We start from the raw sequence: 26614 nt of genomic DNA on the forward strand, positions 1-26614 counted from the left end.
AGCCCAAACCTGATGTCTTTCAGCAATTTTAATACATTCGAGAATATTTCATAGAACAAAATAAAAAAGTATTGTCAGTCAGCAGAAGCCCATGGTTGAGGGATACAGAAATGTAACTGGCCCTTTTGCAGTAAAGCTTGTGCTTGAAGGGAGAAGAGGCAAAATGACTTCCTGGAGGCTTCAGGTCAAGTGCCACTGGACTAAAAGCACCTCACAGTAGCACTTTTAGGTATGTATGACCATCTAGAATTATCCTATAAAGCCAACATCATAAAAAGAATCCTATTAGAAAAAGCAAAAATCACGCTTCTAGAATCTTCTCACCTGTGGACCCACATGCAAATGTGGGCAGCCCGGCCAAACACCCCTGCACAGCTTCTTGTCAGAGAGACAGAAATGGGCCTTTAAACAGGTGGGACTGGTCCCAGCACTCCCCGCGGCCACCCTCTGCCCTGTCACTGACCCCACTGGCAGCCTTGTGAGCACAGCCCCATGCCTACCAGCATGAGTTGCCAGGGCTGGCTCGCTTGGCTAGGAAGGGACAGATGTGTGAACTGCAGATCCAGGGAAATCTTTTCCTTCACAGAACAAAAAAGCACCCCCAACACGATAAATAAACAAAAACATGGCCGCAAATCGGACATACTGGGTCCAGACAGGAGCACAGGCTTCCATGAGGGCGAATGAGAGCCAAAGTGGAACTCAGAAAGACCAAGTGGAAAGACACTGAAAAACAATTCGTTCTCACCTAACAGTCCCTCCTGTGACAGCACAGGGCAACTGTCAACAGAGCAACAGAAATCAGAATAGAACCTCGTCAGGAAGGTTGAGACAGGTACCATCTCCCAGGGTCTTCCAGTGTGCCCTGGGGCTGGACTTTGCTGACCTCTCCTTCCTTAGCTGAAAATAGGCATTTCACAAAGAGCCTCCAGTTGGGGCAGCAGGTTAGGATCTCTGGGCAGGGCTGATGGGCACTTACCAGCCACCTGACTGTGGGCCAGCAGGCCACATGCACACAACACACAGCCCATTTCACAATAACCACATTTTTCTCTAGGCTACAGACATGTCAAGTCCTAGTCAGGAACACCACACTTGAACGCAGAACCCTCGGCCCATGTGTTGGCCGGGCACCTTCTTCGCATCCTGTGGTTGGGGCAGTGATCCTACTTCCACTGGTGGCAACTCTTCCTCATGCTGCTTTGCAGGTGCCAAACACAGCTGTGTTCTAGAAGCAACAGGTCTTGACACTGTTTAAACCAACAGCTACTGTGTTAGGCACACATGAGATGCAGGCTCCCTGTTCCCAAGAAGGGCTGAGTCCCAGTCTGAGAGTCATCTCACCAGGACACCTCATGATAAGGCTTTGGTTCCGCTGCACAGAAGAGGTGCTGGTGCGGCTGCCTGTCACTCGGAACCTGGAAGGTGGTGCGGCAGGGGACCAACTCCATCACTGGGCTGCATGTCACGAGCCCTGAAGACATCTGCTGTAGCTGTGGATGCAGTGGCCTCCAAGACCCTCCTTGCAAGGAGAGTTAAGGCACTTCCTTAAATTCTTGCCTAGGAGGATTTCGTCTGAGTGACTCAGAGTGACTTTAAATTACACTGTCTGGGCTCCCTCCAGCTGTTTAGCTTTTTCTCCTGCTACGTCCAACTTCATTTCTGGCTTTCACCAGGCTAATGTCCAGATTTTGTGTTTTAGCTCTATGTTCACTAAACAAATTTAACTTTGGTACTAATAGAACAGGAGCTTTCCCCCCCAATATTGCTCATAAGAAAAAAAAACTTTTTTAACCAGAACTCCTTTTGACCAATTCTTTTGTCCAGAAACCTAATGCCAGAGCTGGGTTTCCAAGCCCCTTCAAGGCTGAAGGACAGGTCGGCAGAGGCGTGACAAGGGGGACCCAGCAGCAAAACCAACCATTCAGCAGCAGCAGACCCTTTGAGCCAGGAACTTGAGTCGCAATCATTTGTTAGCTCAAGTTGCAAACACTTAAATCACACGGGCCAGGACAGCCCTGTCACCCGGAAGCGGTGGCCATCCCACTGCCATGGGATGCACTCCTTGAAACTGAGCCCACGTCCAGGGCCGTGGCCTGTTCACCCAGCCATCTCTGCCAGGTGCCGACTTCCCTGCCCGGTTCTCCCAGGTGACAGAACCTGCGCTGGCAAGGAGTCCAGAAGAGCTGCAGCTAAAGCTTTCACTAACCCCCTGTGAGCTGCCCACATCATTTCACCCCCTTCCCCAAGTTTAGCTGTGCGTGAGCCGTTTTTTACACCCCGCAGCACTAATGTAGTTCAATATTCTCTTCAGAAAAAAAACTCCGCAGCAAACAGCGTGTGTGACGTGCATTGAGCCCACGCCGACCTCTGACCCGACAGGTCATGTGCGAGGAGCCCAGTGTGAGCCGTGGGCCACAGACGCCTGAGTTCTCCCAACTCAGAGGCCCCGGCTGAAGGCTCACACGCTGCGGGGCAGTCCAGAGAGTCGCTGAAAGCTTTACGGGGTGCATAGCTAATGGCGTTGGTGTCACTTGGTAATGGGGAGAGTCCTTCTGGTGTGCTCAGGTTTCAAAGTACTTGTAGATTGCTGTCACGTAAAGCATCACGCTTTGCCAATCAGGCCGCTCGGTCCGGACCATTTCATTAATGTCCTGGCGGAGAAGGAAGAGACCTGCTTAGAATCCCAGGTCACCTCTGGGCCCATCCCAACAGGCTCCCCCCACAGCTGGGGTCGGGAGCTTCAACTCTGGGCTAAGCTTGATCATACCCGCCAAAGGCCTGGCCAAGATGCCTGCTCCATCGCTACCAAGTGTGCCTGTGAAGTGTCAGCATGGTCCCTGAGCTGCCTGTCTGTGCCCGAGCCCTACCCCAGAGTCCCACACCGGGGTGCCCTTGCTCCCGGCCACAGCCCTCCAAGGCTGGCTTTTGTCTTCTTTGGGGCCTTGCTCTCTGCCTACCTCTCTTAAACCCCTCCACATGGTGGCTTCTGAGAGCCCTTCTCACCCTAGTCTCTGTCCTGAGAGAGTCTCTGTGGGCCCAGGGCTCCCAGAACTCAACTTTCCAATGTCCTTCACCATGGCAACCATCTGAAATCATCAAAGACACTGTTCTCTAACTGTATCCTGCAGAATATCAGTGATCTGTGAGATGCCAGCTGATGAAACCCAAGACTTGGATATATGACTAGAAGACCCCAAAAGAGTTTCACTGTTGCTGAAGAACATCCATGACTTTTCAGGGGAGCCATGCTCAAGAGAACCCGTGGAACCATGGGTGAGGGACACAGAACATGTTGCCACAGCCAGCACAATGGAATGGGCCAACCAATGGTGGTATAGAAAAAAGAAAATACGTTTGTTCAATGTAAGATCTTGACTAAAAGCTCTTTAGGGTGGGGAAACGGACAGCTTTTTATATGTTAGTACTTTACATGTGATATAAAATACCCAGCTAACGGGAAACATTTCAATAATGGTAATTTCTCTTTCTCTCTGTACAGCTGAATAGAGGACATATTTCTGTCAATTCAGAAGATACAACTTCTGGGACTTTACACGAACACTCCTGTGGGGTAAATATGAATGTAAACACTTCTTCAAAACCATCCAACTGTTACAAATGAGGGTAAGGGGTGCCCTTGAGTCCCTGACCCAGTCCCACAGGGCTCTTTACTCTGTGGAAATCTCAAGCTGGGCGCCCTGGACAAACACCTCAGTAGAGTTTATATATATAATGAAAGTGTCTCTAGGTGTGGAAGGACTGGCTTTGCATCTGGACGCAGTATTTTCTTCAGAAAGTCAGACATGGTGACAAGGTGAGAGCTCTGACAGAAGCATGTGTGGTTTGAGCTACTGCGGGCACTGAGCAGAGGCCTAATGACCCTGAAATGTGGGCTCTCTACAACTAATTTCTCACACTGTGAGTGGCATTTGCCACAGCACTTGTGAAGCGTGGCATACCTGCTCCACCTCTAAAGTCTCCTTCCTCGAATTGCACTCGCCTCCTCTCCCCCTAGCATGACAAAAGGCAGACAAACCCACAGGAATGCATCTCTGACAATGACATGTTATTGTCATGAGATTCACCTGAAAAAGGTGACTCTAAGGAAGTCAAAGTCACTGGGGCTGTGGTCAAGATGACTCCACCCACCTCAGGTGCTTCCTCAGGACGCACAAAGCGCCCACAGGACTGAGGTGAAACCCCTGCCGGGGCCCCTCTGGCAGGATGCTCACTCGGCCGGCCAGGGCCTGTGTGGACCCCTGTCTCGCCCAGTAGCGACCCAGGAACTCTCTTAATGAGAAGGAAGCTCTTCCCAACAAAAGAAGGGGCCTGCCAGTGACTCACCAGTGTGGATTTGATGCCGACGCTCTCAGCTGCCTGAAAGGCCAGGGTGAAGTTCCTTCGCTGTAAAAGAAACTGTGTGACTGGAGTGGACAAGCGAGGCCAGGAGGAAGGCAACCTGCACTACCCGTGCTGCCGGGGAAGATGGACAGCCACCTCCACTTGGTGCCAGAACAAACCTACACTGGAGCTCCTGAAGCCCCCACCTACCCCGACCACCCCTCCGCAGGGCCCACCCACTCCTCTGGTGACCAGCTGTAGAGCAATCTCCACAAGCCCCTTCTTTCCTCGCTGTGGAAAAGGGATGCTTCTGACACATCAGCCCTGAGCTGCCTGGACCTGGACCCCAAAAGCTGATCAGAAACACCTGTCAAATGAGCTTCCTCCCCAGGGGAAAATCTTCAAGGGTTATCTGAGGGCAGGAGGGGACCAGAGGAAGGCTCGGGCCTGGGGCCTCTCCTAGTGCCCATCTGGACGAGGGTTCTCCCCAACCTGTCTCCAAGCACCTCCCTGAGTGGGACACCCGGACTGCACAGGGCTGGTGGGAGGCTGGCCCGGTGTGGTGAGAGCCCTGCACAGACTGCTCATGCCTTGAGCAGTTCTCTGTGGCCAGTTCTTGGTAAAACCCTCAATTCTAAATATCATCACCCAGGAAGGCTGACAGCTCCCACAGGGAATGTTGTCACTTGGGGAATTCTGAACCCACCAAATGTCCTAGAAAGGTTGGTCAGGGACTGGCTGGCTCAGCACAAATAACTCAATCCTAGAACAAAACTGAGCTGGGATGAGGCCACTGTGAGCCAGCAGTGTGACTTGGGTCCTGCCAATGGAAGGCTCTGCCTCTCCTATGCGGTAAGGACTCCAGGAGCTGGCCATTCCACAGCCGGCCTACCTTATCTTGGCTGTTCAGCTCTTGATATGGAATGTGGGCTGGAAGGTACGTATGCAGGAGAGCACAGAAGGCCAGCCCGTCATTCCAACTGCTGCTGAAGTTTGTAATGTCAATATTCTGAAGGAAAAGAAGAAAAACAAGTAAGTAACGCACGTTGTGATCTTCTGAGGAGGACAGTGAGGAGGAGGAAGAAGGCCTCAGATGCCACGTGACCTCCAAATGCCAGGCAGGGGGAGCTTCTGGAGAAAGCACAGAGTGCTAGGGGCCATGTCCCAAGACCAGCAGGTGTCAGTGACTGGCCTTGTAGCAATTCCCCACTCCATCCTATCCACCACCTACAGATTGCTGCCACCTTGGTGGCACACGTTTGAGCCACCTCCTCTTCACGTGAAGAACAGTGGGCACAGGGTGCTGTTCTGGCAGTTCTGCAGCATCATGGAGCCCTGGGGAGCAGAGTTCTACGCTGAGAAGTTATGATTCAGCCTGACCTCCCCTATTAGGGCTCAGGCACAGATATAGTACATAAAAACCCCTGTGTTCTGAAGACATCAACAGCTGCCATCTTGCATTAGGAGACATTGGGAGCTGATTCACGCTGGGGCTGTGTGCGTCCCCACAGCGCTTCTCCCAGATCACCTCGACTTTCTTGTAAGAGGTACCTCATTCCATATTTATAGTATAATTATTTGCAACCATAAAAGTAACATATTCAGAATAGTTGACTATATGGTAACACAATTTGGCTAATGTGTAGCCTTTACCTTTGCTTGCGAAAATTCTTTTTTTTTTTTTTTTTTTTTTTTTTTGAGAGAGAGAGAGAGAAGAGCATGCTCACTAGAGTTGGGGAGGAGCAGAGGGACAAGGAGAGGGGGAGAGGGAGAGAGGGAAGGAGCGGGAGGGAGAGGGAGAGAGAGAGGGAAGGAGGGAGGGAGGGGAGGAGAGAGAGAGAGAAAAAGAGAGAGAGAGAATATGAATCTTAAGCAGGCTCCACACTCAGCCCAGAGCCTGACTTGGGACTTAGCCGTGAGATCACGACCTGAGCTAAATCAAGAGTCTGACCCTTAACCTTCTGAGCTACCCAGGCACCCCATAAGAACCCTTTTAAAAAAAAATTTTTTTTTGTTTATTTATGTTTGAGAGAGACAGAGACAGAATACCAGTGAGTTAGGGGCAGAGAGGAAGACACAGAATCCAAAGCAGGCTCCAGGCTCTGAGCTGTCAGCACAGAGCCCGATGCAGGGCTCGAACCCACGAGCTGTGAGATCATGACCTGAGCCGAACTTGGACGCTCACCCGACTGAGCCACCCAGGCGCCCCAAGAATCCTTTTGAAAGTAAAACTCCGGGGCGCCTGGGTGGCTCAGTAGGTTAAGCGGCCGACTTCGGCTCAGGTCATGATCTCGCGGTCCGTGGGTTCGAGCCCCGCGTCGGGCTCTGTGCTGACAGCTCAGAGCCTGGAGCCTGTTTCAGATTCTGTGTCTCCCTCTCTCTGACCCTCCCCCGTTCATGCTTTGTCTCTCTCTGTCTCAAAAAATAAATAAACGTTAAAAAAAATTAAAAAAAAAAAAAAAAAAAAAGAAAGTAAAACTCCACAATTAAATTTTGGAAATTCACACACTTTATATAAATGCCACAAACTGAAAAAGAGAGCACTTCCCAAACACCTCTTATTTAAGGTCACACTGTTCTTTCATGCAGACTTCAACTGCATCAAGGGTTAGTTCTTGGGGGGGCTGGGAAAGCCCACATTTTATTATTGAAGGCAAACCACCCGTTCCTGGGTACAGGTTCCTACTCCTTCCTGGGACAAGTGATCACACAACAATATGAATACCATGTGTACACGTACAGAGTTTTACAAACTTTGCCATCCCTGACCCTGGTTTACAGACTGTTAGGTTCTCACACCAAGTAGGGGAATGGATGAGGGGCAGGTGGGGAGGACAGGACCAGGCCTGGCAACTGGCCCTTCGGGGAAGACAGTCTTAGTCCAGACTCAGCAGCTCTCAGGCAGTTTCCTTACAAAAGCAGCAAGCAATGTGGAAGAGCACGGAGCTGAACTTTTCATAAGCTTTCATCATCCAAGTGAATTCTGGCCCTCGAATGCAGACACCCAGAATGCTGCCCTCTGGGGGCGGGGGGGGGGGGGGGCTTCTACTCAAACACAAGCCGTCAAAAAGGCAGCAGCTCTGTGGGCAATTATTCCAGAGGTCATTTCCCCTCTGTAACCTGATTATTTGGGGCAGCCAGTCACGCTGATCTGGCCTGAAATCATTGTTCATAAACTGTGGTGAAAGAAATTACCAGATTAAAGCACAAAAGGATACAAACCTGCCAAGAGTCACAGGGAAGGTCGCAGAAAGCTTTCAGGGCCATCTGACTTGGCCTCAAAGAGCGCACCCGCCAACCCTCCCCCAGTGACTGGGGCCTGGCAGGTCTTGCCTGCCTCGGTGCTGCAGTCCCCACACTTCCTGGCCACGAAGACACAGTCCAAATAAGCATGCCTGTCCGGTTCCCGACAGCCCCTCCCCGCCCCCCTCCAGGGGACAATACCAGTCACCACCTCCTTTAAGGGCGCCGTGCAACCAGTGGTGTCTGACAGTTACTGCTGAGCCGCCACAGCAAACGTGCTGCTTTCATCTCACATGAATCTCAGGAAGCAGCCAGCCAAGGGGCGCCAGCACCATCTGGGAGGAAACTGGAAGTAGGGAAGGGAAATGACCTGTCCAAGGTGCTGGGCTGGTAGCAGGGAGGATTGAGTGTCAGTTTAATTCTATCACCCGGGAGCAGTTTTAGATAAGGAAGCTGGGGCGCAAGGAGGCCCAGGTCCCAGAGCTGATCTACGTGGTTATTCAAACTCAGGCCTGTCCAAAGCCCATCCACACTCCAGAAATCAGACTAGATCTCATGACAAGTGCCCTGATCAAAGACCCGAGGGCACGGAGTATCACTGTGTGGACAGCAGGGCGAGAAGCTTCTTAATAACTGTCCAAGGCCTGTGGGAGGCCAACAGCAACATGTGGCTGCTAAGGACTCCCAACCCTGGCCCCCAGAGGTCACATTCATTTCTGGAGGAAAACAAATCTCTACTTCCTGCTGCCGCAGCCCCCTCTTCCAGCTCCTGAAAGTCAGGCGTCTGGCAGAGCTGCCTACGTGCCTGGCTTCCCAGCACCTCCAGAGGAAACTGCTGCACTCCAGCTCCCCAGCTGTGGGAACCCCAGCCTTCCCCAGCTTCCTCAACACAAACCCAACCTCAAACCTGGAACCTCCAGGCAGAGCAGCGACTTCATTTACAAAACATGCCAAAGATATTTAAACAATGAGGAAACAATGGCTTCTTGAGTTTCAGGGCAGGGGGAGTTAACTTTGAAGTACCTGACTACCAAACTTCCAAATCAAAACAAAGTCCAAACCCAGGCAGGCTGGCAGGTGTCACTGTCCCCGCCAGCTGAAGGCGAGCCAGGCTGGGCGCTGTACCCAGCAGGGACACTGAGGCCAACATGCAGGAAACCCAAGTGAGACCTTCAAATGCCCTGTCCCGTCCTTCTATCTCCTACCCCTCCAGAGAGACCCTGGGGGAAAATGAGGCCAATGCTTCAAAGGAAATGGAGAATAGCCTAAAATCTGAGAAGGCAGGCCTCAGGCAAGGCTGCCATCACCCCATGCCACCACGGCTGTGCTGGGCCTGCACCCTCTGCTCCCAATCTCACTGCTTATTCATTTAAAAACAAATTTTTTTTTAACGTTTATTTATTTTTGAGAGAGAGACAGAGAGCATGAGCAGGGGAGGGGCAGAGAGAGAGGGAGACACCATCTAAAGTAGGTTCCATGCTCCAGAGTTGTCAGCACAGAGCCTGATGCAGGGCTCAAACTCACAAACTGAGGTCATGAGCTGAGCTGAAGTCAGATGCTTAACTGACTGAGCCAGGCGCCCTTCTGCTTGTTGGTTTTTGATGTTCAGGGCTGGGATATCAACCTACTGTGAAATAATGCAGATTGAACATGGAAAAGTCTATAAACAATGAAGCTGGTTCTCTGAGGCTGAAAAGGGTGCTAGAAAATCCAGATGGGAAGACAGGAAAGTTCTGCTGGCTTCCTCTCTGGAGCTCTTAATTTTGAGGCTATTAATTTAGGCTTAAGAAGCCACCTCGTCACAAAGTTATCTGTAATAGCCTTAGGACTTGCACAGATATACTTTTTGGCATGTTTATTTCACAAAGGATGTCTAGGAATGGACCTTCTATTTTCAAAAAGTGGCATTTTCAGGGGCGCCTGGGTGGCGCAGTCGGTTAAGCGTCCGACTTCAGCCAGGTCACGATCTCGCGGTCCGTGAGTTCGAGCCCCGCGTCGGGCTCTGGGCTGATGGCTCAGAGCCTGGAGCCTGTTTCCGATTCTGTGTCTCCTTCTCTCTCTGCCCCTCCCCCGTTCATGCTCTGTCTCCCTCTGTCCCAAAAATAAATAAACGTTGAAAAAAAAAATTAAAAAAAAAAAAAAGTGGCATTTTCAGTGCATAAGGGAAGTCCTTGACTGTAAAACCTAAGTGCACTTCTCCCTGGACAGAAGGGCCATTTACACCTTACAGATTACCACAGGGGCTGTGGTAGGATCAAGGGCCTTCCCCCCTGGATGTGCCCTGACTCCTACATGGATGGCTTCTTCAGCAGGCCAGCCAATACCTATAAAATGAACTATTCTTAAAGCCCAAAGCATGATGTTTTCAGGGAATACACACACCAGTGCTTTTCTTACTGTTCACTATTCACAGGTACTGATACTAATAAGCTCTCTAAGAAGGAAACAGTTTTCTTTTTCTTTTTAAAAATTTTTTAATTTTTTATTTTAGAGACAGAGAGAGCACAAGTGGAGGAGAGAGGCAGAAGGAGAGAGAGAGAATCTTAAGCAGGGACTTGATCCCACGCTCCTGGGATCAAGACCTGAGCCAAAATCAAGAGCTGGACTCTCAACTGACTGAGCCATCCAGGTGCCCCCAATTTTGTTTTTAAAACAGAGACACAGAAGTAGTAATTACAAAAATAGAGACATACAGTAGTAATTATAATGCAAGTTTCTTTAACAAAATTTTTTTAACGTTTATTCATTTTTAATTCATTTTTTTTAATGTTTATTATTTATTTTTGAGAGTGAGACAACACGAGCAGGGGAGTGGCAGAGAAAGAGGGAGACACAGACTCTGAAGCAGGTTCCAGGCTCAGCACAGAGCCTGACACAGGCTCAAACCCACGAACCGTGATACCATGACCTGAGCCAAGTCAGACGCTTAACCAACTGAGCCACCCAGGCGCCCCCAATGTTTATTCATTTTTGAGAGACAAAGAGAGAGAGCACAAGCAGAAAAAGGGAGAGAGCGGGAGACACAGAATCTGAAGCAGGCTCCAGGCTCTGAGCGGTCAGCACAGAACCTGATGCAGGACCCCAACCCACGAACTGTGAGATCATGACCTGAGCCGAACGAAGTCAGACACTCAACCAACTGAGCCACTCAGGTGCCTCTATAATGCAAGTTTCTACTTAATGAATTCAGATTTTGCATTCAGTTTTCAGGTCAATTCAGGACTTTTCTACTTTTCTAGAGAAGTCTATGTTTGGATTAGGTGGACAAAAATGAGAGGCTTATGATATGTGCAAGAACAAAAGTTCAAGAAAGCATTCAGCACAGACTCAAATGAGGCACTTTGTCGCATTTTCTCCCACAGGCGCACGTCCTCCCATCCAGGAAATGTCCACTAAGAGATCTGATGGGGCAGATGGACGTGGCCTGCTTCACAGGCCCATCTGTTGTCCTTTTCACTATCATAAAAATTCAGACCAGACACCTAACACCCTCATGCCCCTCCATAGGATTGGCTGGGTGCTTCCCACTCATTCAATTCTTGACCTGGGCCAGAAGCCCTCTCCTGCTCCTGTGACTTAGATATGATGCTGTCCTTTGTCTGTGGCCTTCAGGTAGCCCCACTTTGGCGTGTGTTTGTATGCACTGAGAGTTGAGGGGTGGAGTAAGAGAGCGAAAAAATTACACAAAATCTCCACAGAAAAAAATTAAAAAGTGTCATAAAACATCTTAAAATGTTTTAATTGGTCTGAAGCTTAATTAAGGGCCATAAAATACACCCCCAAATTCCACATGTTCTTTAAATAGTTATTAAGGTTCTGATCTATTTAAGGAAATGCCACTTTATGGGCACAGGGCGAAAAGCCAAATACCATGATTCATCTCTCTGCTCACACCAATTTCCTTATGCCCGTCTCAACTGTGGAAGAGTGGGATCACAGCCAAACACAGAGAGGCCAGGTCCTTCCTGCGACTGAAGATGCTGGGAATGCTACCTGCTGGGGGTCACAGCCCAGCCTTCAGGAGATACAAGTGAATTACAAACAAAACCAACCCTGCCCAAGGTGCCTCAGCCCCAGGCCATGGGTCAAGTTCTGGAGGGTGCGTGGAAACCTGAGAGAGGCAGGCAGGAGAGGGTACCTTTAAATATGTGGTATGGTAGGGGGATGTGAGGTCTAAATAGCATGAGGCTCTTGATCTTGGTGTCGTGAGTTCAAGCCCCACACTGGGTGTAGAGATTACTTAAAAATAAAAACTTAAACAAACAAACAAATAAATAAAATAGAGGGAAAAGACATCAAGAGACAGTATTTACCATTGCTGGTAGTGTTAAACACGGAGGGCCCCAGAAGACCCTGGATGTAACCAGCAAAAGCCTGCTTGGTGCCCAGGGCTGCCACGGTGTGAACTGGCAGGCCCACTCTGGCTGCAGATCTAAGGGAGGTGTCCTGGGGACCTTAGTGCTTTCTCCTTTTTGAAGTTTAGCTAAGCTCTCTCTGCTCCAGGTCAGAGAAGGAGAGGGGAAGGGAGGGGAGGGGAGGGAAGGAGGGCAGCATATATCCATGAGGCTTGTTTACCATGGAGTCCAGTGTTGGGACTATGTGGTAAAGAGGGAGGAAGGAAGGAACCAGCAACCCTGAAGACAGGGCCCTGCAGCTCGTGCCACTTGTCAGGGAGGGGCTTCTAATAAGGACCTTTGATCTTCACTGTGCATCAGAATCACGTGCAAGGCCTTTCCAAGGCCACATGTTCAGCTCTACCCCAGAGAGGCTGACCCAGTTGTCTGGACGTTATTTTCGTTAAAGGTCCCCAAATCACCTGAGTCAGGACCACTGATCTAAAGACCGACAGCGGTGGAAGTGCAGTGGATGGGAACATTTAAAAGGTGAAATCCGGGAGTTCATGATGATGCTCACAGAAGCACACCCAGCCCAGCCTGGAAACCACTCACAGTCTTGAGGGCTGGGAAACCAAGGGAGAGGATCAAGCAGCACCGGATGGAACTTCCCCGACCAAACTGGATGTCAAAGCAATTAAACAGCTGATGAAAGAGTTTGTGAAGAGGAATTCCAAAGGAGCAGGAGTGACTGACAGAAATGGAATGGTACCATTTGGCAACAGTGATGATGAGTGGCCAGGACCATCTCAGAAACACAGAGCCAGTCCTGCTCTGCTCTATCTGAAAGGGCAGGACACAACTCCACAACTGAGGTGTTTCTGCCAAAACCTGGAACCGGAATCAGATCTAACCTGTAGTTCTATTTTCCAGCTTATACTAGGGAGAGCAGCACAGGGATGTAGTCAGCAAAACCTAAAATGTAGAACTCTATAGAATACATGATCCACTTCCCTAAAGAGGACAAACTGAAAGGAAAAAAAACGGGGGTGAATTTTACGATTAAAATAGACTTAAAAGAGGTATGTTATCCAAATGCAACGTGTGAACCTTATCTGGATCTTATTTCTAACAAATCAATGAAAAAAAACCATGATTCAATCAGGAAGTTTAAACTAAATGTGAGAGGGCATTAAATGACTGGGAGTTGTTCTGGAAACCTCCAGGTGGGGGTGGAGAGTGCAAGGACCATGTGCAATGACTTGTGCCCAGGGGGCATGTGCACAGGGTCACTTTGCCACTCTCATTACTGTAGTGGGTATTTGAAAGTTTCCACAAAAAAACAAACCAACCTACAACTCAACAACTCAATTAAAAGATAAATAACCCAACTGCCCAAATGCAAAATCGAGCAAAGGATCTGAACATTTACCCAAAGAAGACAGATGAATGGCCAACAACACGTAAGAAGACACTCAACTCCATTAGGCAGCAGGGAAATGCAAATCAAAACTACTAAGAGCTACCACTTCATAGCCAATAGAACACATGTCATTTTACAAAACGGAATAACAGGGGCATCTGGGTGGCTCAGTCGGTTGGGCGTCCAACTCTTGGTTTCAGCTTAGGTCATGATCTCACGGTTTCATGGGTCCAGGCCCGTGTTGGCCTCTGTACTGGCAGCACAGAGCCTGCTTTGGGTTCTTTCTCCCTCCCCCAGTTGCACTGTCTCTGTCTCTCTCAAAATAAATAAATAAATTAAAAAAAAACTGAATAACAAGTGCTGGCGAGGATGTAAAGAAATGAGAATTGTACACTGCTGACGGGAATGGAAAATGATGTAGCTGCTGTGGTAGTTCCTCAATAAGTTACACATATAATTCTCAGATAACCTGGCAGTTCCACTCTAGGTATCCACATAAAAGTGAAAACAGGCGTGGAAATTAATACCTGCCCAGGAATGTTCACAGCAGCATTATTCACAATAGCCAAAATGTGGAAACAACCAACCAACAAAAGTCTACCAACAGAAAAATAAACACAATGTGGTATATCCATACAACGGAAATTTTTGAGTCATAAAAAAATGAAGTACTGGGACACCTGGGTGGCTCAATCAGTTAAGTGTCCAACTTCAGTTCAGGTCATGATCTCACAGTCTGTGAGTTTGAGCTCCGCTTTGGGCTCTGTGCTGACAGCTTGGACCCTGGAGCCTGCTTCCGATTCTGTGTCTCCCTCTCTCTCTGTTCCTCCCCCACCTGCACTCTGTCTCTCTCTGTCTCTCTCTCTCCTCTCTCCTCAAAAATAAAGATAAAAAAATTTTTTTTAAAAGTGAAGTACTGACACGTTACAACACGGATAAATCTTGAAACATTCTGCTAGGTGAAAGCTAGACACAAAGGCCGCATATTGTAGGACTCCATTTATACTCAACATCCAACTTACTGAGATTCAGAGAAAGCAGATTAGTGGCTGTCAGGGCGTGGGAATAGGGAGTGACTGCTAATGGATATGGGGGTTTCCATTTGGGGGTGAGGAAAAGTTCTGGAACCCCACACAGTGGTGATGGTTGCATAACACTGTGAATGTACTTAATGCCCCTGAACTGTGGACTTAAAAATGGCTGGAACGGGAAAATTTTAGGTTTTGTCTGTTTTACCACAGTAAAAACAACAACAAAAACAAAACAAAACAAACAAAAAACAAACTCAACCCCCCCCCCCCCAAAAAAAAACTGGCGGATGGTCTGAAGTAGTTCATGCTCAATAAACTATACACCAAGTAGATCTCATAAGCAACTAACTTATCCTAGAGCGTTCACTGGGAAGTCACGTTGCTTAAATATGATTCAAAGTAGGTTTTATGGGAACTTTTACAGCCCTACTTAAAAAAATTTCTTAAAAACAAGTAGTTGAACATAGAAGGCAGGGTATCAACCTGTTCCCTTCACCACCAGGATAAACAAGCAACTATGGTAACTAGAAAGGAAGCTGATCTATCATTCTCTGTATGGCTGTTCCAAAGTCAAGGGAGGGAAACTGCCATGATTCTGTGGGTGAGACAGCTACATTTAACCACAATGATGTTGCTCAAAGTAGCAAGCACATTTCTAGGATACAGCTCCAACTGTATCGAAGCTTCACAAAAACAAAATCTAGTATAATAATAACATTTTGGGCTATATAAATTGTTTCAGTCAAATGAACCAATTTTGGGGGAACAATTCAGAATAAGTTAGCAAATGTCATCCTAAGAGATGGGAGTAATATCCCCACATTTCTCATAAACTCCTTCAAAGGGAGACTTTTTGTGGAGGAACACACAGGAACCAAGATACCTGCTTTTTGAAAATTCAGGAAAACTGCCACTAGGAAGGGACGGTAGGCAAGAGCTGCTGACTAGGTCCTACTTGTCCTGGGCATATTATGAGCAGTCTTATGAGCAGCTTAGGAATCAGTCCTGCCTTTTCTAGATTTAGTTTAGCTTTGGCAGAGGTTATTACTCATCAAAATGCAATTTGAACTAAAGGAGACATGCACAGAAATCCTCAAGCAATATTTACCATGGTGTGTGCTCTGGGGAAGGGCTTGCTTGGCAAAGGAGGAGAGAAGCTTCATCTCCTCATCCTAAACTTCCCAACGGCTTCCCTGAGAATACTTGTGTTTGAGAGGAAGAAAATGAGGCATTCCACAATATCTTTGGGATGGCCTCCTTTAGTCTATCCTTAGGACAAGTGCTACCAATTTTGTACTCAGGCTCTGAAACAGACAGATGCAGGGCAATCTGGGTAGTGAAGGCTGCCCAATGTAAGAAGCCATAGCTCACACCAAAACCCTGTTCAAATGCCTTCTCTGAGAAAAGGCTCTTCAGAACCTTCTGGTGACAGAACAGAAGCTCTTTACCTTGCAAGCCTGACTGCTCCTCCATTTTAAGTCTTAAGAAATTCTTTACACTGATTTGAAAGCCACAGCTCTTATAGATCATCACTGAAGAGAGAGTGGTGTGACAGAGATACCATGGGTTTTAGAATCCCACAGACCTGGGCTTTGAATGTCAGGGCCACTTCCTACTACTAGCTAGCTACAAGACTGGGGGAGCATAATTTACCTTAGAGAGTCTCCATTCTCTCATATACAAAATGGGAAAGATACACAGTTATGAGGATTTAATAAGACAGAGTCTATGAGGTACACAGAACAGCTCCCTCTGCTAGAGTTTGGCATATCCTGTCCCCTTCTCCCACCTCCCCCAAGATGGTGCTGATTCCACCTTCTAAACCACAAATAAGCATAAGACAAGAGACTCTGTCCCCACCCCAGGAAAATCCCCGGAGTACCAGAAGCCAGCCACACTGGTTCTGAGTCCCTCTCTTCTAGTTCACACCCTGGGACTTCAGGACACCTACCATGTGGGCCAGGGAAGATCTGATGGCTCTGTGACAATCACATGGACTTCTGTCACACGTCTCCCCTGTGCCTACTGCAAATAGATAGCACTTACATGACTTTGTTTCCCTCTCTCGGGAGTGTTCTTTGCCAAGCACTGAACTCAAAAGCTAGCACCCTCTTCAGGCACTCCACAAAGGTTTGCTGAATAACATGCTTGTTTAAGAAAACTGAGTGGGGCTGAGAAAGAAAAAAAGAAAACTCTGAGGAACAGCAGAGAAATTCAAGGGGAAAAAAATCCAGAGTATCGGAAAGCTTCAGTATAGAGGTAGGTCTTAAAAAAAAAATGCTTCAGGGGCACCTGGGTGGCTCAGTCAGTTGATCATCCAACTCTTGATTTTGGCTCGGGTCATGAGCTCCAGGATGGAGCTCACATCAGGCTCTGAGCTGAGTGTGGAGCCTGCTTAAGATTCTCTCTCTCTCTTCTCCCTCTGCCCCTTCCTGCTCTCTCAGAAAAAAAAAAAAAAGCTTCAGTTTCTAAACATGAGGGCTGCTAGAAGACAGCACTTATAAAGCATAAAGGACAGATACAAAGTATACCTAGACTCATCCAAACACCTTAAATTTGAAAAATGTGATTTATGCAAAAAAGGATACTACTACACAGAGACTACAGGATACTATTAATTCCATGCAGAGCAACGATTCAGACCGCTGCATTCGTGGCAAGCCCCAGTTAGGAAGTTGCCCATCTGGATATACTGTTATCCTCCCGGTGAGTACCGAGCACTCACATTTCAGGGAGCACTCACGTTCAGGTGCACCTTCTGATGCACGCCCAGACAGAATGTGAGCCTAGAAAGACTACTGACCTTCCTTGGCACAGCACTTCCCTTTCTGAAATCATAGGGCATATATCTGGTCTGACTCAGGACACTGAAGTACAAGGCAGCCTGGATGTGAAGTGGCTATGGTAGTGCAGCAGCTTGGGAAGGAAATGATCTCAGGAAAGAATTGCTCCACACAGTGTGCCCACCTTAAGATGAACTTATCTTACTGCTTACAGCAGGAACGGTTCTTCTAAATCTGTCAGGGATTTGTTTCTACACCTATAAGGTACCATTTTGGCAGAGGGAAAATGGCAAAATGTCCAAAAACAGGTATCACACCTGTGGAACCACCCTCTTGTAACCCTAACTCAATGGTTTACTTACCTTCCCACTGGTGCAGTAAATGTGAAGGAAATGGTGAAACGCTTTACACTCTGAACCAGATACAACCAGATACCACCAGTGGGAGAAAATGACGGTGTTGTCACAGGGGAGGGGATGAGCCTGAATTCCACTGGGGCCCTGTGTGTGGCACTTTACTCCTGACCCCATACTTATTTTTCTGGTTTTGCTTTGCATGCAAGTTGGTTACAGGCACTTTTTGTGGGTGTCTTGGTAAAAAACACTAATTAGGATGTAGCCAAATAGAGAGGGTTGAGGGTCCTAAGGAGGGATACGATGCAGAAGTATAAAGGCCACTCAAAACTGGATTCTACACAGAACAGTCATGAATGCTTATGATTACAAATCTGAGTCATAAAAAAGGTTACAATTATGCCCAGGAAACGGCATACTTTTTAAAGGCCTGTAAATACTATTATGTCTCAGAAATAATTTTGAGAGTTTCTTGAGGGCAAAGGTCATGCTCTAGACTGCATCATATCCTTCCTTGTATTTAATGACCATTCTAGCTGTGCCTGGGCACATCACTGAAGAAGACACATGGACGTCAAATAAGCACACAGAAAGATGCTCAACAGCACTGGTTCCCAGGCAATAGGAAAATTAAAACCATGAGGAGATATCACCACACAGTTATCAGAACGGCTGGAGGCTGACCACACAGTCTCGGTGAAGATGTACAGGAACTGGAACTCTTGTGCACTGATGGTGCAGCCACTTTGGAAGACAGTCTGGTGGCTTCTTAAAAAATGACACCGGGCCTCTGGGTGGCTCAGCTGGTTGAACGTCCGACTTCAACTCAGGTCACGATCTCACAGTTTGGGAATTTGAGCCCCACATCAGGCTCACTGCTGTCAGTGCAGAGCCTGTTACAGATCCTCTGTCCCCCCTCACTCTCTGCCCCTCCCCCACTCACACTCTCTCTCAAAAATAAACATTAAAAAAAAAGTAACACCTACACCAACCACATGGTCTAGCCAACCCGCTTTCAGATGTTTACACAAAGACCTGCACACAAATGCCCACAAGAGCCTCACTTATAAGCAATAGCTGGAAACAATCCAATGTCTGGCAACAGCTGAATGGATAAACAAATGGTGATATGTCCATGAAACGGACTTGCTCTTCAGAACAAAAAAAGGAAGTGAATTATTGATATACACAGTATTGAATAAATCTCACAATCATTATGCTAAGGATAATGCCAAGTGAAAGAAGCCAGAACTCTCCCCAAATTGTACACGCTATGATCCCATTTATACAAAATTATAAAAAATGCAAACACTGTACAGTGACAGCAGATCGTGGTCGCCGGGGGATTGTGGAGGAGGCAGGGAAAGGCAGGATGAAGGGGATACAAAGAGGCATAAGGAATCTTCTGTGGAGATCGATATGCTTACCATGTGTGGGGACGGTTTCACAGGCATAGGTATGTCAAAACTCAAACTGTAAACCTTAAATATGTGCAATTTATTATGTGTCAATTCTACCTCAATGCATCCTTTTTTTTTAATGCTTATTTTTGAGAGAAAGAGAAAGCACTAGCAGGGGAGAAGCAGAGAGAGAGAGAGAGAGAGAGAGAGAAAGAATCCTAAGCAGGCTCCAAGCTGACAGTGCAGAGCCAGCCCAATGCGGGGCTCGATCTCACAAACAGTGACAAGATCATGATCTGAGCCGAAATCAAGAGTTGGACACTTAACCGACTGAACCACCCAGGCGCCTCAATGCATCTGTTTTTCTAAAGCAATCTCAGGGCCACAAACACATTTAGGTGGTGCCTAGGTTCTCTCCATTTAAAAAAAAATTGTTTTTTTAATGTTTATTTATTTTTGAGAGAGAGAGAGAGAGAGAGAGAAAGAGCTAGTGGGGGAGGGACAGAGAGAGAGGGAGACACAGAATCGGAAGCAGGCTCCAGGCTCCGAGCTGTCAGCACAGAGCCCAATGCGGGGCTTGAACCCACCAACTGTGAGATCATGACCTGAGCTGAAGTCGGTCACCTAGCCAATTGAGCCACCCAGGTGCCCCAGTTCTCTCCATTTTTAAGCTTTTTCTTTATCCCCAGTGTTTCAGAGTGCTGTAACTGAATGTAGTCCGGGGTTAAACCACAGCATGACCAGATACAATCCAAGTGACTCTGCTACAAGACACCCTGGGCCAGCTCTGAGAAGGCAGAGTCATGTCCTTGAGTTCTCAGGGCTCTAGGTAATTTGCTACACATGACTGTAGAGACAAATGCAATTCAGCTTTCATAAGGTAGACTTCTTTGCCAGACTGTCACTACTCTACCCAGGTTCCCTCTTACCTGTGAGGCAATGTTTTTAAAAATACCATTATAGGGGCACCTGGGTGGCTCAGTCAGTTAAGCATTCGACTCTTGATTTCAGCTCAGGTCATGATCTCGTGGTTCATGGGTTCAAGCCTCACATCAGTCTCTGTGCTGACAGCACGGGAGCCTGCTTAGGATTCTCAGTCTCCCTCTTTCCCTCTCTCTCTCTCTCTTAAATAAGTAAACAAAACATTAAAAAATATAAGGTTCTGCCAGGTTAGTGTCACATTATTAGGTTCTCTACTTAAATAAAAGACAACAGCACATTGGATTTTTCAAAAAAGGCCATAGAAATATATCTGACCCCAAATCTTTTCCAGAACTTTACTGCATCCCATCAAGGGGCGGAATCTATCTCCCTTCCCCTTACAACTGGGCAGGCCTTTGTGACTGCCTTGGCAGATATAATGTGACAGAAGAGATGCTACATGACTCCCAAGACTAGGTCATAAAAAGTGAGGGGACTTCTGCCCATCTCTCTCTTGGGACATTTACCCTGGAACACAGCCAGGAGGCTGTGAGGAAGCCCAGTCCACATGGAGAGGCTGCAATGTGGGCTTCTAGTCCTGACCCAGGGAAAATCTCGGCAACCATCAGCCACCAGAAACGAGAGCGGGAGCCTCAGATGAAGTTGAAGGGAGCAGAGATGAGCCATCCCCACTAAGCCCCATCCAAACTGTAGATTTATGAGCTAAATAAATGTCATCATTATTTTAAGCTATTAACTTTTGGGGTGGTGACTGTTATATAGCAGTAGGTAACCAGACCATCCTCCTTTCTCCTGGATCTAAAGAGCCTATTTGGAAAGGAAAATAGTTTGTCTTTTCCTCCTCCTTCCAGTATCTAATGGTTAATTACCCTTTCCATAATTATGTATCGTGAGGCAGCAACAGAGCATCTTTATAAATTACCTGCTTCTACAAACAGAGAGGTCACCCTAAATTTCCTGAATGACCTTGGGCTAAACTCATTTGTGAAAAGCCAGAGCATCATGTATATAATAAAATTAACCTGTCAAATTTCAACTCCTCTGTAGACTTCATATTGTTATGTTGGCATCTCATCCAAAGTGAATGAACACACACACACACACACACTTTCTCATGATGTAAGGCAGTAAAGGCTGCTGAGATGATGTATAAAGATTATTTGACCCAGATAATTTAATGATTCTGCTTTTAGCAAAATAATTAAGCAGCTTTTGAAAATGTCACTTACCTGACTTCTCCTGTATTTCTCAGCATTCCTCATAATAAAAATGCCCATTTACTAGAATTTTAGTGAAGAGCCTGGGACCCTGCTGGGGAGGCAGGATAGTTAGCAGAAACAGCCTGAGGCTGGGTGTTTGGAGGCCCAGGTGAATGATCTCAGGCAACTCTGCCATTTCTCTGATTTGCAGTTTCCTCACCTGAGAAGTAGAACCTCCTGTCTGCGTAATTCCTAGGGGTTATCTCAAGACCAATGTTCTCCAACTTCTAAGAGTGGAATTTTGGCTGCTCATTCAGATTAAGTACTTCAACTTTTATCTAAGCAAATGAACTCCTGAGACAATTGTATTACAGCTAACCAAGAGCACTGGCAATCAAACCATGTTCCTACTTCCAGCAGGTTTCCATTATGGATGGGAGTTAAATGGGGAAAGAATGAGGGGAAGAGAAATGGAACCCTGAGTTATGGAGAACAACAGGCCTCTAGGGCTCTGTTCAAAGTCCTCAGGTCCCTCTGGCCTCTAGCACTCCCACAGTCCCATTCTGTTGATGAAGTCATAACAAGTACACGTGAGGGGGCTGTCAGCCAGCTGGGGTGGGGGAAGGGAGGGTGAATATGATTGAGTAGTGTCACCTACCATGCACGAAAACCCTGATCAAACTAATGTATGGTAATGGTATTAAGCAATTAATTAAAAAAAAAAAAATTTACAGCCTTGACATTTCTGGAAATAGATGTTAACAGCTGCTATCAAATTATGTTTAAACAGAATGTAAGAAGTACATTGTGATTCTGGGAAAACTTTGTTTCCCAGCTGCTATGTTTGGCATTAAAAGGAATCCCCTGAAAACAGGAAGCCATTCTTTCACTCCGCTGTGACCATGAGGCCACCCGCCTAACCTCCACTGTGTGCAGCAGAGGACACAGGCCTGCAAAGAGCTCAGAGATGTGAGCTCTTTGTAGATATGTGAACTTCACACTGGGCCACCACAAGCTTTCTGGACATGAGGGCAGAGAATGACGAGGCTGTGGCAGTGTGAATGGCTTCACTGGAGAGAATGAGTGGTATATGGAATCCACATGAAGACTGAGTGGGACTACAAATCTGCCATTCCTTTTCCCTTTGTTCAAGTATTTTTAACCCCTGGAACAGTGATATTTACAAACAATAAGATTTCTGCATGGAAACTTAGCTTCCATCCAAACTGACAATGTAAAACAGAAAAAAAAAAATTTAGACTTTCAACCTAGATTCAATTCAGAACAAAACTCTTATCTGCTGCCTGCACCTTTCTTATTTTTTTAACTCTGGGAAGTCATTCCTGTGACCTAAGATTCCAGTTATAGAAGAGGAAATGAAACCATCTAAGCTTTGCTTTGACAATCAGGAATTCCGAATGTATTATTTTAACTGCACTCTATCTACTGGCAGAACTCCCAGCTCTCCTGACCTCTCCCATTCCACCCTCTCTGCCTCAGTCCTAACTTGAACCACAAAGAGAGGATGCTAGGAAAGTGGAAGGAGAAGACAGGGAAGAAGGACTGGGGGAAGAGGCACTCCACTCCGTAATGTTTCTGTGTGAGAGACTGAAGACCTCTCCGAAAAGAAGGGGAGTATCAGTGGAAACACCATTCCACCCTCAGAGTTGAACAGACAAGGGGCAGGGGGACCATGTGTGTAGGGTATGCTTCTCTATTCCCTGCCCCAGGATGTAGTGAACAAGAAGAGGAATCACAAGAAACCTGAGCTTTGGGGGCCAGTATATTCAAGTAAGGAAAGCTACCTTTATCCGGAGAATTTACTCACCCCACAAGTTTCAGAGTGTTGGAAATGCACAGTGGCCCAAGGGAAGGTGGCAAATGCCAGGTGCCTGGGCTACCCAGGTAGACACTAGGAAGCATCATATAAACACTTCATAAATTTATTAAGAGAACTTCTTTTTCTCCTACTTGTCTATACCCTGTCTAATATTTCAAAGGAAGCTATGGGGGACTGAGCTATTTTTATCTGTCCATTAGTTCTTACTCTACTGACTCTTCAATTCACGGGGACACACAATTCTAGGAGAAGAAAGGGTAAGTACTCCTTTGTTGTTGTTGCTTAGTGAAAGAGAGTCGAGGGGAAAAGAAATACAAAAAGGAAGCATGTGAGGAAACTGCCAGCTGTGGTGGGGCAGAGATTGACAATTCCTCTCTCTAAAAAACAAATATAAAACTGGACAAAATTGTCAAAAATAATAATTTCAGCGTTCTGGAAATGAATCAAAGGCAAATAATTGCAGGTAAGAACAGTGGGAGTCTGTAGCCCTCATGCCTAAAACTGCTCTCATCTGTTTCCCTCTTTTAATTAAAAAAAATAATAACAATGAACATAGTAATAACGATAACACTGTACTACTGGGTTTATAACACAAATAAATTGAATATATATGGCAAAAGCAGCACAAAGGAAGAGTGAAGAAAAGAGCCCACATCAATATAGCACAGTTGCTATATTTTACCATATTAAGTCTGAAAAACCTTAAATCAATTGGGATAAGATATGTATTGTCATCCCTAGAATAATCATTAGAAAAATAACGATTTCAGGGCACCTGGATGGCTCAGTAGGTTAAGTGTCCGACTTCGACTCAGGTGATGATCTTGTGGTTCGTGAGTTCAAGCCCTGCATTGGGCTCTGTGCTGACAGCTCAGAGCCTGGAGCCTGCTTCAGATCTGTGTCTCCCTCTCTCTCTGCCCCTCCCCTGCTCATGCTCTGTCTCTCTCTGTCTCAAAAATAAATTAAAAAAATTAAATTAAAAAAAAAATAAAAATAATAAAATAATAAAATAACTAAATAAACTTTATTAAAAAAGAGGATAAATAACTTTTATAAACCTCTAGTTAGATTAATCAGGAAAAAAAGAATATACAAGTTGCATTGTCAGGAATGAGAACAGAGACAACACTTCAGATTCTACAGATATCTAAAAGAAGGGAATATTATGAACAACGTTATGCCAATAAATTCTACAACTCAGACAAAATGAACAGATTCCTTGAAAGACAACCAACCAAACCTCACTCCAAAAGAAACATAATCTGAATAGCTCTGTATCCATTAAAAAAAAAAAACCAAACTGGATTTGTAATTAAAATTTTTCCCACAAAGAGAATCAGACCAGGTGACTTCACTGGGGAATTCTACCAATTATTTAAGAGGGAAGTAATACTGACTGCACATAAACTTTTCCAGAAAACTGAAGAAGAAAGAATTCTTACCAACTCATTCTATGGGTAACATTACAGATACCAAATCCCAGGAAAGACATTATCAACAAAGCAAACTGATCAATACTCCACAGAGACATAGATGCAAAAATTGTATACAGAATTCTACCAAGTTGAATTTGACTTGCTACAAAGGATAATACATCATAACTGAATAGAATGTGTCCCAGGAATATATGGTTGGTTTGCCACTCAAAATAAATTATCTTCACTTGATCTTAGCCAAAAGGCCGAGAAGCGATAAAAATAAATTATCTTAAACAAACAATGGATCAAAGAAAAAAATCACAAGGGAAATCAGAAAATAATTGGAGACAAAGGTAAAGTAAAACACAACATATCAAAATATATGGGATACAGAGAAAGCAATTTAGGGGGAAATTTATAGCAATAAACTCTTATACATAAAAATAAGAGAGGTGCCTAGATGGCTCAGTAGGTTAAGCGTCCAACTTCAGCTCAGGTCATGATCTTGTGGTTCGTGGGTTTGAGCCCCACGTCAGGCTCTGTGCTGACAGCTCAAAGTCTGGAGCCTGCTTCTGATTCTGTGTCTCCCTCTTTCTCTGCCCCTCCCCCACTCACACTCTGTCTCAGTCTCTCTCAAAAATAAACATTAAAAAACATTTTTTTAAATAAGACCTCAAATCAACAAACTAACCAATTTTAAAACTTAAGGAAGTAGGAAAATAAAAACTAAACCCAAAGCTTGCAGAAGAAAGTAAATAATAAAGATTAGAGCGGAGGTAAACACAAGAGAACAAACAACAGACAAAAAAAATCAATGTAATAAAAAAATTGGTTCACTAAAAGGTCAAAAAATTGACAAACCTTTAGATAGACTAAGGAAAAAAAGAAGCCACAAATTACTAAAATCAGAAATGGAACTGCGAATTACTATAGATTCTACAGAAATGAAAAGGATAATAACAGAATACTACGAACAACTGTCTGCCAACAAACTGGATTACCTAGATGAAATGGACAAATGCCTAGAAACACAAAACTTATCCAGACTGAATTACAAAGAACAGAAAAATCTGAGTAGATGTTTAACTAGTAAGATGACTGAATCAGTAACCAAAACTTTCCAGTAAAGAAAAGCCCTTGACCTGATGGCTTCGTTGGTGGATTCTACATAACAGTTAAAGAACTAATCCTAATTCTCCTGAAACTTCTCCAAAAATTGAAGAGGAAGTAACACTTTCTACCTCATTCTAAGAGGCCAATATTACTCTGATACCAAAGCCAGATAAAGACACTATCAGAGAACAATGCTCAAGACCAATATTGATGCAAAAATCCTCAACAAAATACTAGCAAACCAAATTCAGCAGCACATTAACAGGATTATACACAATGACCAAGTGGCACTTATTCCTGGAATGCAAGGATGATTCACAACATACACAAATCAATTTTTTTGATATACTAACCACATTAACAGAATGAAGGGGAAAAAACCCACATGATCATCTCGGTTGATACAGAAAAAGCATCTAATAAAACTCAACAAACTTTCATGATAAAAACACTTGAAAAACAGAAATAGAAAGAAATTATCTCCACACTATAAAAAGCTGTATATGAAAAACTCACAGCAAACATCACACTCAATGGTGAAAGACTGAAAGCTTTTTTCTAAGCTGAGGAAGAACAAGCCAAGGATGTCCACTTTTGCCACTTCTATTCAACATAGTTCTGGAAGTTCTAGCCGGGGCAATCAGGCAAGAAAGAGAAACAAAAGGCATCCATATTGGAAAAGAAGAAGTAAAATCATCACTGTCTGCAGACGATATGATCTTCTCTGTAGAAAACCCTAAAAATTCCATACATACAAACTGTTAGATATAATAAATGAATTCAGCAAAATAGCAGGATAAAGGTCAACATACAAAAATAAACTGCATTTCTATACATTAACAATGAACCTAAAAGGGAAATTAGAAAATAATTCCATTTACAGGAGCACCAGAAAGGATAAAACAAATAGGAACCAACTTAATCCAGGAGGTAAAGGACTTGTATGATAAAACCTACAAAATTCTGCTGAAAGAAAGACATCCCATATTCATGGGGTGGAATACTTAATACTGTTACGATGTTATTATTATCCAAAGTGATCTACAGATTCAGTGCAATCCCTACCAATGTCCTAGTGAGAATTCTTTTGCAGAAAGAGAAAAACCCTCCTAAAATCAATAACAAATCTCAAGGGACCCTGAGTAGTCAAAACAATCTTATAAAAATAAGAACAAAGCTAGAGGACTCACA

General features: G+C 45.5%; 1 protein-coding gene across 2 annotated transcripts in view; it reads right to left on the reverse strand.

Moving 5' to 3' along the window:
* Positions 1-13: 13 nt before the first annotated feature.
* Positions 14-26614, reverse strand: part of SPECC1L (sperm antigen with calponin homology and coiled-coil domains 1 like) — a 141107-nt gene continuing 114506 nt past the window's right edge. For both annotated transcript variants that reach the window (XM_045459260.1, XM_045459259.1), the window contains exons 14-16: positions 5237-5353; positions 4348-4407; positions 14-2654 (exon numbers count right to left, since the gene is read on the reverse strand). In XM_045459260.1, coding sequence (XP_045315216.1) covers positions 2565-2654; positions 4348-4407; positions 5237-5353 — 267 coding nt within the window. In that variant the 3' untranslated portion in view covers positions 14-2564. The remainder of the gene's footprint in view (positions 2655-4347; positions 4408-5236; positions 5354-26614) is intronic.

This window comes from Leopardus geoffroyi, chromosome D3, assembly GCF_018350155.1.
Source record: "Leopardus geoffroyi isolate Oge1 chromosome D3, O.geoffroyi_Oge1_pat1.0, whole genome shotgun sequence".
Classification (NCBI taxonomy): domain Eukaryota; kingdom Metazoa; phylum Chordata; class Mammalia; order Carnivora; family Felidae; genus Leopardus; species Leopardus geoffroyi.